General features: G+C 37.0%; 1 protein-coding gene across 1 annotated transcript; it reads left to right on the forward strand.

Annotated features, from left to right (window-relative positions):
• Positions 1-825: 825 nt before the first annotated feature.
• LOC139119143 (uncharacterized) lies at positions 826-6779 on the forward strand. The gene is made up of 5 exons (XM_070682796.1): positions 826-1403; positions 1624-1736; positions 2854-3029; positions 4566-4686; positions 5260-6779. Exons 1-5 carry the CDS (start codon positions 956-958, stop codon positions 5665-5667), a joined length of 1266 nt encoding a protein of 421 aa, XP_070538897.1. The 5' UTR covers positions 826-955; the 3' UTR covers positions 5668-6779.
• Positions 6780-13216: the final 6437 nt, after the last annotated feature.

The raw sequence follows: 13216 nt of genomic DNA on the forward strand, positions 1-13216 counted from the left end.
AAACTTTAAGACTGACACTTTGAAATTCCTATCTTACAACTGACATGTCAACAATTTCATTAAAACATAGAATGACTATTTAAAATATGAATATATGTAAAATGTAAAATATAATTTATATATACGTATATATATATGTATATATATATATATATATATATATATATATATATATATATATATATATATATATATATATATATATATATATATATATATATATAAAATTTATGTCCACCTTTTGTTTTACCCATGTCGGCGCCGGGGGGGGGGGGGGTCCACCCTGTTTTTGAAATTTGGAATAGGGGGGGTCACCCTGTTTTCAAAATTTGGAATAGGGGGGTCAGCCACTTTTTGACGTCGGCAAAAAATAATCCACCCCCCCCCCCCCCCGGCCGAAGAAACTGACCAGTCCCTAATATTATGCTTGTCAAAATTAGCACGCAGAAAATTAAAGATGTTATGAAATGGGGCGCCAGGAGCGCGCCGAAAATGACTTATCTTTACTTCGATTTTAAGGGACCTTTCCCCCCCCCCAAAAAAAAAATAAATCTTCCAAGCCTCTCCAGGATATCAAATGGTCCATCCCTAAGGCGTTGTCTGTGGACGTCAACAGACTAGACCGTGACAGCATTGGGTGGTCATGTGATCAGGGTAAGTAACAGAAAAGGAGTAAATTAGTAGCACATACAGTTCTTTATTGGAAATGCCAAAGTTATCATCGAAAAGAATTATGAATTTCTCGATGTTCGTACTGTTCCCAGTGTCCGGAACGCTCTCAGCTTGCTATGCATATTATATGTACAAAGTGTTTGACCCAAGTTGACCTCATGACCTTCCCACAGTTCCGCATAAAATTAAATATGGTTGCAGCGGGAAAGTGCCTGAAGTGTATCCTGAAACCTAGATCTGTTGAGGTTGAAAGTCGACGGCAGTAATTGAGAACGGCCTTCGCATGGATGAGCTAGGAGCTGAGAACGAAGACGAACACCCAGCTACTGAGCAACAAGGCAGGTTAAGTGCCGACGATGGGGCACAGATATCTGACGACGGCCGAGAATCCCCGCGAGAATCGCGTCCGTGCGAAGAGGGGGCACACATGTGTGCAGATGCATGCGTTTCAAGGGCTACAGAACACTTGGGTGCACAATCGCTGCCTGGTCTCCCTAGCAGTCGATGGAAAACAGAGAATATAAATCGACTGAACTTCAGGTCATGTCCACGAATGATCGATACTGACATTCCGGTGGACGAGATTATCTGGAGTTGGTTAATGGAGAACGCCACCAACGGTGATGATGACGACTGCTTACCGAGCTACCCAGCCTCACAGGACACCGACGTGTCTGTTGCCGCAGCAGGCATGTCGACGTCGCACTATCGCAAGTTACTCTCGCGACACGGTGAGTACAAGGTTATTCCCTTTGTGTGGTGCAGAGCATACCCAGACCAAGTGCTAACATTTGTAGTGTCATTCAAAGCTACAGTAACTATATCTTTTTATATATTTTTTTCAGGATTTATGTTCCACGTAGGACAACGTTTTCTTGCTTGGTCTACAACATTTGTCCTACTTTTTCACCCAATACTAACGATATGCTCTTCTTTCTTCTGTCTTTGCAGTTAAAGAAGGACTGAAAGAAGACTCATTTTTGGAAGTCTTGTTTCACTTTGCTGCCAAGAATAACCTAAAATATGACCGCGTTACAAGTCTTGCAAAGGCTGTAGCAACTCTGGTGAGTATAAAGAAAGTCTTTACATGCTTCAAATGATGATCAAGATTTTCATAATTGAAGTCTAGTTTACTCAGCATATGTGTTTTAGTTCTACTCTATGTAGCAGCAAGAACCTTGTACAAAGGCAGTATCAAATATGGTAATACCTGCAGAAAAATGTGTTGATATATACTACTGTAATTATCGCATCCATTAGTCATCATTAAACTCCTGAAGAGCAGGCCAAACTTACATTCTATATCAATTACAAACGTTCACGCTTACACATCACAACAACAGCATATCAGATTGAGCACACAGTCAAAAAGTACTGTAACTTTTTTAACCATAATTGATATACATGGGATATGAGCTTTGCTGTGAAAGCTGTTGTTACAAATTCAGGTAAACTTTCAGCAATTCAAGTAAATTTTTAGCTCATATTTAGCATGGATATAAATGCCAAAAGGGCTTATATGGTGAGTCTGTGGCATCTGTATGTATGTATGTATGTATGTGCGGATGTATGTCCGTCACACGCAAAAACTCCCAAACCGCAACACCTACCATCTTAGTATTTGGAGTACAGGTAGACGAAGGAGTTGAGATGTGACTTGTTCAAATGAACATGTCAGTTTCAAAAACATGCAAATGAGGTAAGAAAAAGGGGAATCCTGCAAATGTGCAGGAGTGGTGGCTGTAACTGAAAGAGCCCTCACATCTGAGTAAGAGGTTTATGACCTTTGACCTATTTGTATGCAGTGTACCTTTTATGTGTAGGAGTGGTGGCAGTAACTGAAACAGCTTATGAGTCATTTCCTGTCATTGTTCATGACCTGTTACATATTGGCAGACCTGCTCAAACTAAGAGGGACTGAGTTTAAACATTCCTCTGCTATGCATGTTGCTAAAGTTGACCTCCAGTACCTAAAGTTTCAGACCTTATTTACTTTTGTCATTCTTGTTTTTCTGGTTAAATGTCCCAATCACTGAAATAGCAAGCTGTGATAATTTTTTTAGTACTTCTGCACTGATGGTAAAGTGGACACAAGTAATGTTCATAACATTTGCTGTGCAATACCATAGCTACCAAACAGTATTCTAAGAATATTCCTCTCTGCTATACTTTTCTCCACAGGACAAACGTGATGAATTTGTGAAAAACAAGCCAAAATACCAGACAGTCATGCTACGGTGGGTTGACATCATTCGAGAATGCCGGAGTCAGAATCTGTGTGAGGCCTCTATTGACCATTTGGCAGCAGATCTGATTGAACTGGCCGCTAATGAAGCAAATTTTCTAGTGCTAACACGGTTGGTATTCTTCTTTAAAAGATATAATACAAGGTCTGACTTTGGCAAAATATGTGTACCATTAGAGAGTGAAGCAGTATGCCTTTAAGGTAGTTTGAGCTTTAAAAATGAAAGACTCCAAATTTTGCTCAAACTTTCCTCAAGCAAACATTCAACATTCTCTTTCAAAATCAAGGAGAAAATTAGGGGTTACTATGCAAAATTTTGGTACTAGAGAAACAAAATTCTGGTTTCCAATATTTACTGATATTTGAATTCAAAATGGCCACCATCCATGTGTTGGAGCTATTCGGGGAAAAATAAAATTTCTGATATTTTTACATAACTACATCTATGCTGCTGAAAACTTTACTTACTCCATAAGCTGCAAAATTAACCCCCACAAGTAGTAGACCAAAAGAATATTGTAACAGTTTGAGAGTTAGAATATCTGTCCCCGAGGTGCATTATTTTCTACCATTAGGTACAAGCACCTTGAGGACTGATATTCAGACCATCATATTTGCACAACACTTTTCTGGTCTACCATCTGTGAGGGCTCATTCATTGTGAAGCTCATAGAGTAAATGCAGTTTTCAACATCATATTAATGTGAAAATTGAATATTTAATTTCTCCTAATGAAATTCACGCAGGGCCGATGGTAGCCATTTTGAATCTTAGGATTTGGTAAATGTTAGGTAATTTGTTTCTCTGGTACCCAATTATTCATAGTATCCTCTAATTACCTTAAGCTCTGCATATGTACTGGTAGTAAGTAAAGTAAAGCCGAAAAAAATTTCCAAAAAATAAAAATTTACTCACAGAGTTATTGAGTGAGAGGGTACACTGGTCAGTGATCCCATATTTTACCAATACCATAAAACACCACTTTGCCATAATTTTGTTCCAAATCATCCGTCACATACATGCGCACATATTCATCTCAGAGAGTCCAATTTTCAGAATGTTTTACTGTCATAACATGTATACAAACGTTTCAGGGGGTTTTATAGTCAGACTATAAATATTTGTGTCCAAAATCGAACAAATCAGAGGAAGAAAGTTTGTAGAAAATTCAGCAAGATATTTATTGCATTGGATTCAAACTCACAACTACATGTAGTGGTATTTGCTCAAAACCATGTTGCTGTACCCTCACCTCTACACATACACAGGAGGTATTAAAGAGCCAAAGTTGCTATCTTTTCCAATTATTTCAGTTACTTTTGTGTGTATTCACAAAAATTATAATTAAGTATGATATAATTCGAAATAATTTGAGAGGATAGTGACTTTTTCCTTTTCATGCCATCACTCAAGCCATTCCTATGAAGATCTTTTGATCAAATGAGGCATTAAGATCATTTCTCTTTATTCAGAAACTCTCTGTCTTTGTACCATCCTCCTCACTTCCCTCCCTCCCTCCCTCTAAAAACAACAAAAGGTTGTTTAGGTAAATGAGTTGATATACAACCATAAATTGATCCACATGACTCATAAAATTTCAACTTGTCTCTTGACTCTGTTCTGTAATTTCCTAACTTTCTTTACACAGGATTCGGGATGCCACTGAAAGAAAACTTGTTCTGTGTGGTCGTGACGTCAGCATCAAGTGTAATGTTGAAGCCAGAGCTGTCCATGGTGCTGGTCTCCTTCAGGTCATTTCATTTTCAAACGTAAGCTTCGACACATAGTGAACTCTCTTCACCAAATTTTAGTTTTGTCTCCCATCATAACAAGTTATCAATTTTTGCTGGTCATGTTAGAGGGGCACTCACTGTTTCTACTGGTTTAACCCTTTCACCACCATGGTTTGGTCCAAACCCATTGTTATCAATGATATGTGTGGCCCTGTTTACAGGGAATCGGGCGTGAACAGGTTAAGGGCCTGTAGCTGTAACTTTGATGTTTTTCATGACCACCAGTGTAACCCGCCGTGTTTAGTCAAATGAGACGGCCTCACTTTTATAAGACTTCTTGATTATGTCGCTTAAACCACGGTCCCTCATGAACCGTGTTCAAACACATCATGAATTCTATGTACACACTGCATGTATGTGTATGCTAGACATTGTATCACCAAGGGTGAGTGAAATTGACTGTAACTGTCTTGTAATGTAGAATAACTTTTTCTCCAAAGTAGGATTATTTATCAACTTTAAACTCCTTGAAATCTCAGTGTAAGACACAAATAATGTCTTTGTTCACATTTCAAATCAATAGTGTCATATTTTTTTTGCATTTTGCAGGACACAAATCTTATGAAGGAAACTAGCTTGAGCAGCGACTTGTTATCTGAAATGGCGCACGGTGCATTGGTCATGTCACCAATCACGGCATTCGGAAATGACTTTTTCAAAACTGTGTACCAGATTTGCATCCACAGCGTCTACAGCAGGGAGGAGAAAACTGTGAATTTTGACATCTTCCTGGTAAAATGCCAGGTGTCTGTTGACACACTGGCTAACATGAATAAGTGTCCATTGGTCAATACGTTCATGCCCTCGTACATAATGCACCAAAGACTTCAGGGATTGCAGTTACACAGTCCTCACCTCTTATCACTTCTCTACCAGGCATTCAAAGCTGTGGTGTTGACATTCAAGGGTGCTGAGGGGAGACAAACAGACTGGAAATATCTTCCTACAAAGAAATGAAAACTGCATATGTCTTGATTTTCAGTGATGAGGTACTCTGAGACAAACTGAAAATAGTATATGTATCTATGCAAGCATCTGTAAAATTGAAATTTGCAGCAAGTTTCTTTGTTTTTGTCTTTGATACATTTTTATACAAATAATATTGAAGTTGTGGAGTATATGTGCCATACCAGCTAGCAAAGATGTTTGGATTCAGTGGGTGAGCATCTCAACTAATTAGAAAGCTGTCGATTTGCTTCTATGTAAAATCTGAAAATTGATCTTTCGGAATGCCAGCAAAAGACATTTGCCCAGTTTTGTATGTTGGGAAGATTGATTGTTTTGCTCATCTTTGCATGAGAACTGTGGTCCTTGTATTCCCAGAATTGCAATGTATACCTGAATTGAGTAGTCGACACTCAACCACACAACGATTGTCTGTGAATATGGGTATGTTCACCCAATATGTTTGGTAAAGCAAACATTCAGAAAGAACACTATGTGGTCCAGAACAACGGGTTTCTGTTGAATTCTTACCCTTGTGTATTGATGGGAAGATGACATGCCCTCCACTGCAAAAGCTCAAAAACCACCGATTGGATCATTTCAATACTTGAAGTGATGGTTCTTCTGTAGTGTAGATGTGAGTTGCAGATGAGCTCAAACAGTGTTAAAATAGTCAAAATTGGAAACCGAAAATGAAAAACTGATAAGGAAAATGAAAACTTTCTGGTATATATATTGCCATAGATCGTAATTCAGTTTTGTTTAAATTAGCATATCATTTCCCAAAGTTGTTCTTTTACTTTTTTCCCAAATATACCAAAAAAGCATTAAAATTATTCTCCTTTAGAGCCCACTAGTCTGATAACTTTGAAATTTTATCGATAGGTGGGTTGACCTCTATAATTTTTGTTTACACACACAAATGTGAAATTAGGGTGTCTGTGGTTTTTCACAGTAGGAGATACATGTACCATCATTTGTCTTTCTTTCAAATTTCATTTTTTAAGGAAACAAGTCACTTTGCTCCATTACAGACTGGTTGCTTCCTCTCACTTTGCTGTATTGTTACAGTGATGTGCACATAGTGTAAGAAACTGTAAAATAAAAACAGAGTTTGCAGTAGACTTAATGTGTGTTTTGATGACTTGCCCGTCTACTTTTCAAATTCTTTAGTGGCCCAAACCATAGAATATATATATATATATATATATATATATATATATATATATATATATATATATATATATATATATATATATATATATATATATATATATATATATATATATATATATATATATAACCATACTCTCTGTGCCCAAGTTCAGAGATTGCCATAAAGTCATTATGGTGATAACCGGGAGGGCACATTGTATATATTTTGTGTATATATATATATATATAATATATATATATATATATATATATATATATATATATATATATATATATATATATATATATATATATATATATATATATTGTAGATGTCTTCGCGGGAAATTACAGTTCTCGATGCTAAAGCAGAGCGTTATAAATGATAACACAAGATTACATCAAGTACAAAGTAATGGTATCTGTTGCTTATGTTTCATGCATCCTGCAATCATCAGACAAGAAGTGAAAGTATTCTTAGCTAAACACTCTAAGGCCAAAGTAATTAAGTTCTTTGTTTTGCGTCCACTCAATATGGGAAAGGGTACGCCTCTAAGCGGCTGAAAAACACACACAAGAAAATTAGCACAGTGTAATTTGCTTGCAGCAAATAAAAAATTGTAACAAAATTTTTAATTCAGAAAAGCTAAGCTGGTATGTCCTGAGTACACATTCTCTTCATCCTACATGTTGTTCGAAATATAGAGTTGCCTGCTTCAGAGCAGCTGCAGTTTCTTCATGAATTATTCCGTTGGATAGGACGTGACCAAGAATGAGACCTCAACAAATGCTTGTTACTTGGCAGCCTGTACAAGTCTGTCATTTTAGTTTCCCTCCGCAGATGGCATAAAGAGAGTTAGGGCCGTCAATATGTCAGTGAATTGCAGTGGTATGCTACTAGTACAGCTGCACATTGACTGAAGGTAATCCATTGGAATGAGTTAATTTGTACCCGTTATTTCAATATGGCCCTCATTAGGCTTGACCGTTTGATCTTCTGAGGTGTGTTGCTCAGAATACTGACGTGTATGTGCCGTTCAAATTGCTTTTGCCACTGTCTAAAATTTTATGTCGCTCGTTTATGATTTGGCTCAGCATGTATATTAATTTGTTTAAACCCACAACCGGTTTCTTTGGTTGACTTTTGTGATTTTTAGCTACTATAGACTATAGTCTATAGAAGCTATTGGGATTGGTATCCGCCCGGCGTCAGTCTGTATATGTATGTATATATGTATGTCTGTTTGTGAGGATGTCCGTCCACTCAAATATCTTGAGAACCGCAGTACTTACAGATTTGATAAATGTTGTGTAGATGCAAAATATGATTATGAGAAACTATATTTTTTTTGATATTGTTGAAAATATGCAAACTAGTGCAAAAAAGGTGTTTTTGGTAAAAAATCTTCTTCTTCATAACCATAGGTCAGATAGCTTTTGTATTTGGTATACAGGTCCCCAGGGGTAATCCAACTTAGATTTGTTCAAATTGTGATGAAATATGCAAATCTGTATTTTTAAGGAATTTTTTTGTCAATTTTGGTCAAAAATTTATTTCATCAAAACCGCTTGTCTGACAGCTGTGATATTTGGTATATAGGTTTATCGGGATGATCAAAATTTGATATATTCAAATTATGATGAAATCTACAATGTTGTATTTTTGGGGCATTTTTGCAATTTATGGTCAAAAAATTTGTTTCTCAAAAACTAGTTCTCTGATACCTCTAATATTTGGTATACAGGTCCCTAGGGGTTGTCTTAGTCTGATATATTGAAATTTTATGCAATCTCCAATTTTTAGCTCCCATATATGCATATGTATCTATGCAAATGGGAGGCATTCTTATAAGGTGGAAAAATGGCGTCTGTGTGGATGTATGTATGTCTGTTAGTCCGTCCAGATCAAAAACAAAAAAACTACAAGACGATATGTCTTCCTATTTTGTAATTGGAGGCATCCTAGGTTGGAGATGTGAATTTGTTCAAATCAAAATGTCTGTGTCAAAAATATGCAAATAAAGGTACAAAAAAGTGAAAATTGGTGAAGATGCTGCAACTCGGGAACCACTTGGCAGAACCTGTCGATATTTTGTGCGTAGGTAGGTAGCATCAATCCTTTAAAAAACTATTAATTTTAGAGGGATATCATTAATTATATATTTTTAAGATTTTTTTTTTCATTTTTATGTTGAATAGCTGTGTTCTTCAAAAATATTTGTTGGAGAGTCTTAAAACTTTGTATACACGTTACAAATACATGGATGTCCACATCCATGTATTTTGTATGTATTTGAATGGTGATGTTTTGGTTATTTTGTTGTAGAGATTTTTTTAAATTTTTAGTTAAACCTGGAGGTTTCAATTTTTAATATTTCTTGACATTGGAACTGTTCTTTTTAATCATTTTTGGGTGAATTGTATGTGGAGGGTGTAATTCAAAAAGGGAGTAAACACGCAAATGAAAAAAAAGAACTTAAACGGGTAACTCTCGGTAGGTCCCTACCGAGAAAAATCGATAAACATGGGCGAAGCAAAACATAACTATATGGTTTCTCAGCTGGTTTAACACCACCAAAAATAGAACGTGCACGGCACATAATGTAAACAATGACTGCACGGTGACTTTACGTATACTAATTCACCTAATTTTACGGTTTACTTTCCATACGATACATCCACTCATTTCCCCCATAGGTTTGTCTTGAACATAGACTTTTTCGAAGTCTTACTGGAGCAGAGGTTCGGCGCCTCGGATATTTACAAACAGTGATGACGTTGCCAGGCGATCGACCCTTAGTTCTCATGGATACGTTTCTTGTCCGAAAACGAAGCGTTTGTCATTGTATTCAGCGCGTTTTTGAATGATTCAACATAGTGCGTATCAAGACAGTGGCAATAGCTATCTGCATCTTTGTATACGGGTAAAGGATGCAGAAATCCAACGAGTAGTTTTTCTGCCACGGGATCAATTATCGGGGTTTTCCTCGGCTCATAGTGTACATCACTCTTGTAGGGAGTCTTGATGGCAGTCGTGTTTGCCTTAATAATGAAGCACCGTTTTGTCCAAATGCCGTCTTAGAAATGCCGCATTTCAGGAAAGAACGGGAAAAAATCAAAACAGTTCTGGGAGATCAGCAAATTCGCCTAATACATGTCCAAATTTATCGAGTTTGGTTATTTCATAGACGACGTTGGACATTTACCACAATGCTCAAGTCGTCTACCAAATTTTGTAGAGCTTTTGTCTTACAAACAATCCTTTCCTCACTCGACCTTAGTTCAGCGTGGCAGGCCTGTGTCTACATCATAAAACGTAGTTTACCACAGTTCTTGGATGGTAGTTGTAATTTCCTTTACAAAAATTTCGTTGTCTCATGAACTCGGCGCTACCGCGCTGTCGGATGGGAGGGTACCGACGACGATTCCCCCTGGCTTCGATTAGAAGTTTTATGGTGACCGAAATGAAACGTGGTGTTGATTTGTTGTCTTATGATTATTTCAAAAAGCTTCTGATAAATACGTATTTTAGAAATGAAAACTGCTAATATTTAATCACTAAAAATAAAGTCAGATTGAATAAAGTGATCGCATGAATTCTCGGAGTATTCGTTTCGATGTTCATCCCTCCTTATAAAATGGTGAGTTCTAGTATTTCGCTACTTTGAACGATCCCGCCAAAATCGTGCACTTGCACTTCTACACTCTCCACGCAGTCGCGATACAAACGATTGTATTGTCATTGTCAACAATATTTTTCATTAAATACTATATTCTCAAATTTTCTCTATTTCTTTATGTGTGTACAATGCATGTTTATGTGTCTGTCCATGTCAAAAACTTAACCTACTTCCAGACACTTACCCTCTCACCAACCATCCAGCTACTGACTAATTGCTGGGTCATCCATTTCTTTTTGCAAAATTTTTAGTCCCAAGCTAACCCGTACAACACACCACCTATCATACACAAGACCAAAATCCCTAATGATGGATCCAGATGAGGATATGCGCATAGTCTGTCTTCTGGTTTTGGACCAGACTTTCACATCATCATTGCCATAAAGTCAAATAATAATCGATCATTTCCAATTTTTAGACATAATTTTTTGGCCTTCGATCAGTTGAACTACGTCCTACATAAATTCTTGGTGAAGTACTACTTAAAAGTGAGCTTCAGCAGAGTGGTTTGACTGTGATTTCTGTGTTAGGTGATAGGGTAACGTACATTGTGAGTTGCAGTATAGTTGTTATTACAGTTTTTCTGACTCCGATCCACTGCATGGTGTAGAGCTCATGAGGCACCCGCACACAACAAACACACACAAACCAGGCATTGCTCACAAATTTCTCACTCCCTTGACACTCGTGTTACAATCTATATGGGAGTGAAAGTGTCATTGACGCTATTTTTGTATATCTGGGTCAATTTTTGCCATTTTCGGTCAAAATCTTTGTTTCTTAAATGTTACTCATCTTATAGCAGTGATATTTGGTAAGCAGGTTCCTACGGTTTATCTTAATGTAATATATTGAAATTATGATGGAATCATCAATTTTGTATTTTTGCAGCTAATTTTGTCATTTTTGGTCAGGCCATCCTAAAATGAGCTATCTAAGATATCCACCTTCGTCATCAACACATGTGTCACAAAAAGTTATTCTCTACATAACACAGCTGTTAGGTCGCTTGTTTTTTCAAAACCGCTGGTCAGACAGCTTTAATATTTGGTATACAGGTCCCTAGGATGACCTTAGTGAGATAATTTCATACAGTCAGGAAATAATTAATTTTGTATCCATGTCTATAGTAGCTTCAGGGACATTGGCCTTATGTTTTTTTCAAAATTCAGTATGGCTGTAAAGAATGCACTATTTACATCATTTGTCCTGACAGACAAGGAAAGAAAACACGTGGTCAGATGGAAGTCGTATGATTTTGCCGGTAGGAGCAGTACCGGGATAGTGTCTCCCGAAAAGTTCTAAGTTATCGGAAGAAATTTCCTTGCCTTTTAAAAAATGTCAAATATATGACTATTATCAAGTTTGGTTACACAAAGAGTAAGTTCAAGGTTAATACCACAATATATGCAATATGATTTGAATAACACATGTACACATTATATATATCATGGTCCGTTTGTGGGGGGACCGTGATATATGTGGAGAGAGAGAGAGAGAGAGAGAGAGAGAGAGAGAGAGAGAGAATGTGTGTCTGTGTGCGTTTATTGCAAGGACAACCAACTTATTATTCGATTATTTTACATTTCAGTGTTCATAAAATACGCATGTTTGTTAAATTTGCACTTTTCTGGGTAAATACTCATTGTTGGTTTCGTTATTCAGCTTAACTTCCCTCAGTCGTAAGCTTGTCGGCGTATCATGAATTAGTTTTCGAGCCCTACTTCTATTCATAAATGTTTTTTTACTATTCGCAATCCGCAATTTGTATACTGCTGTTGTGTCAGCTAACGTCAGCATGCTGCAATATTTGAAGAGCGTTTGGGGTCTTTTCGCTAGAATGACTGCAGAAAATGCAAATTACCTGAATTTTGTACTTCTACACTTTATCGGATTGGAATGTAAGAGCATATCAGTTTCATGTCAATCATTAAAAACATAGCCAAGAGCCGGATGGCAGCGTTCATCAGGCCTGCGTCGCTATATATTTGAATAATCCTCATCCAACCGACCATTGGTATGACATACACTGTGAAGACAACTTTACCAAATTGTTATCTGCAAGAAGTTACCAGCTATAATGGCGGCGGTACAAAGGTACAAAGGCACATAAGTCACATGTGATTCTGTATCACAAGGAGATGCACTTCAGAATTGCGGTAAACTTAATCGAACAATAAATTGCTCAATGACACATATTGAGTAACAGACAGCCTTGCGCATAATGCTTCAATTTGGTTACAAGTTTATTCATCTTGTCCGTTTTATTATAGTACGCCGTGATAAATATCACACTTGCGGATTGTGTAAGCCCTTTTTCAGAGAGAATGTGCGTCGCATGATGGATAAGGTTAAAGCTATTTGCGTCAGGCAACATTCTACCTCTGTAAAACATTCTATTGAAGCTCGTAAAAGTAGCTCAATAAATCAAAAGTTACTGAATTGAAAACAGTTTGCCTCAAGTTATATTTTATTCTTCTCAAATGTAACTTTTCCTTTTTCTTTTACGAGACAAAAACGACCTTTGAACAATACCCGAGAGTCAACGACTGTAGCCATACTAATTTATAATCTATGAACATTTCGGTAGAGATTGGTGTGAACTGTTCACAAACAAAGGATTTCTATATCATTTTAGCTAAATGAATTATTAGGAATGCCCCGAAGAGATTTTGGTCGATGATTTACCTGTCTCCCACAAGTCTAATAAAACTAACGTAACTGGA

This window comes from Ptychodera flava, chromosome 19 (assembly GCF_041260155.1).
Source record: "Ptychodera flava strain L36383 chromosome 19, AS_Pfla_20210202, whole genome shotgun sequence".
Taxonomy (NCBI): domain Eukaryota; kingdom Metazoa; phylum Hemichordata; class Enteropneusta; family Ptychoderidae; genus Ptychodera; species Ptychodera flava.

What these genes read in the sequence shown, in the direction of transcription:
- LOC139119143 (XM_070682796.1), top strand. Translation starts at nt 956, where the DNA reads ATGGATGAGCTAGGAGCTGAGAACGAAGACGAACACCCAGCTACTGAG. An exon ending in CAAAGGCTGTAGCAACTCTG is followed by an intron (nt 1,737 to 2,853) that starts GTGAGTATAAAG and finishes TTTTCTCCACAG; the next exon opens with GACAAACGTGATGAATTTGT. An exon ending in AGGTCATTTCATTTTCAAAC is followed by an intron (nt 4,687 to 5,259) that starts GTAAGCTTCGAC and finishes TGCATTTTGCAG; the next exon opens with GACACAAATCTTATGAAGGA.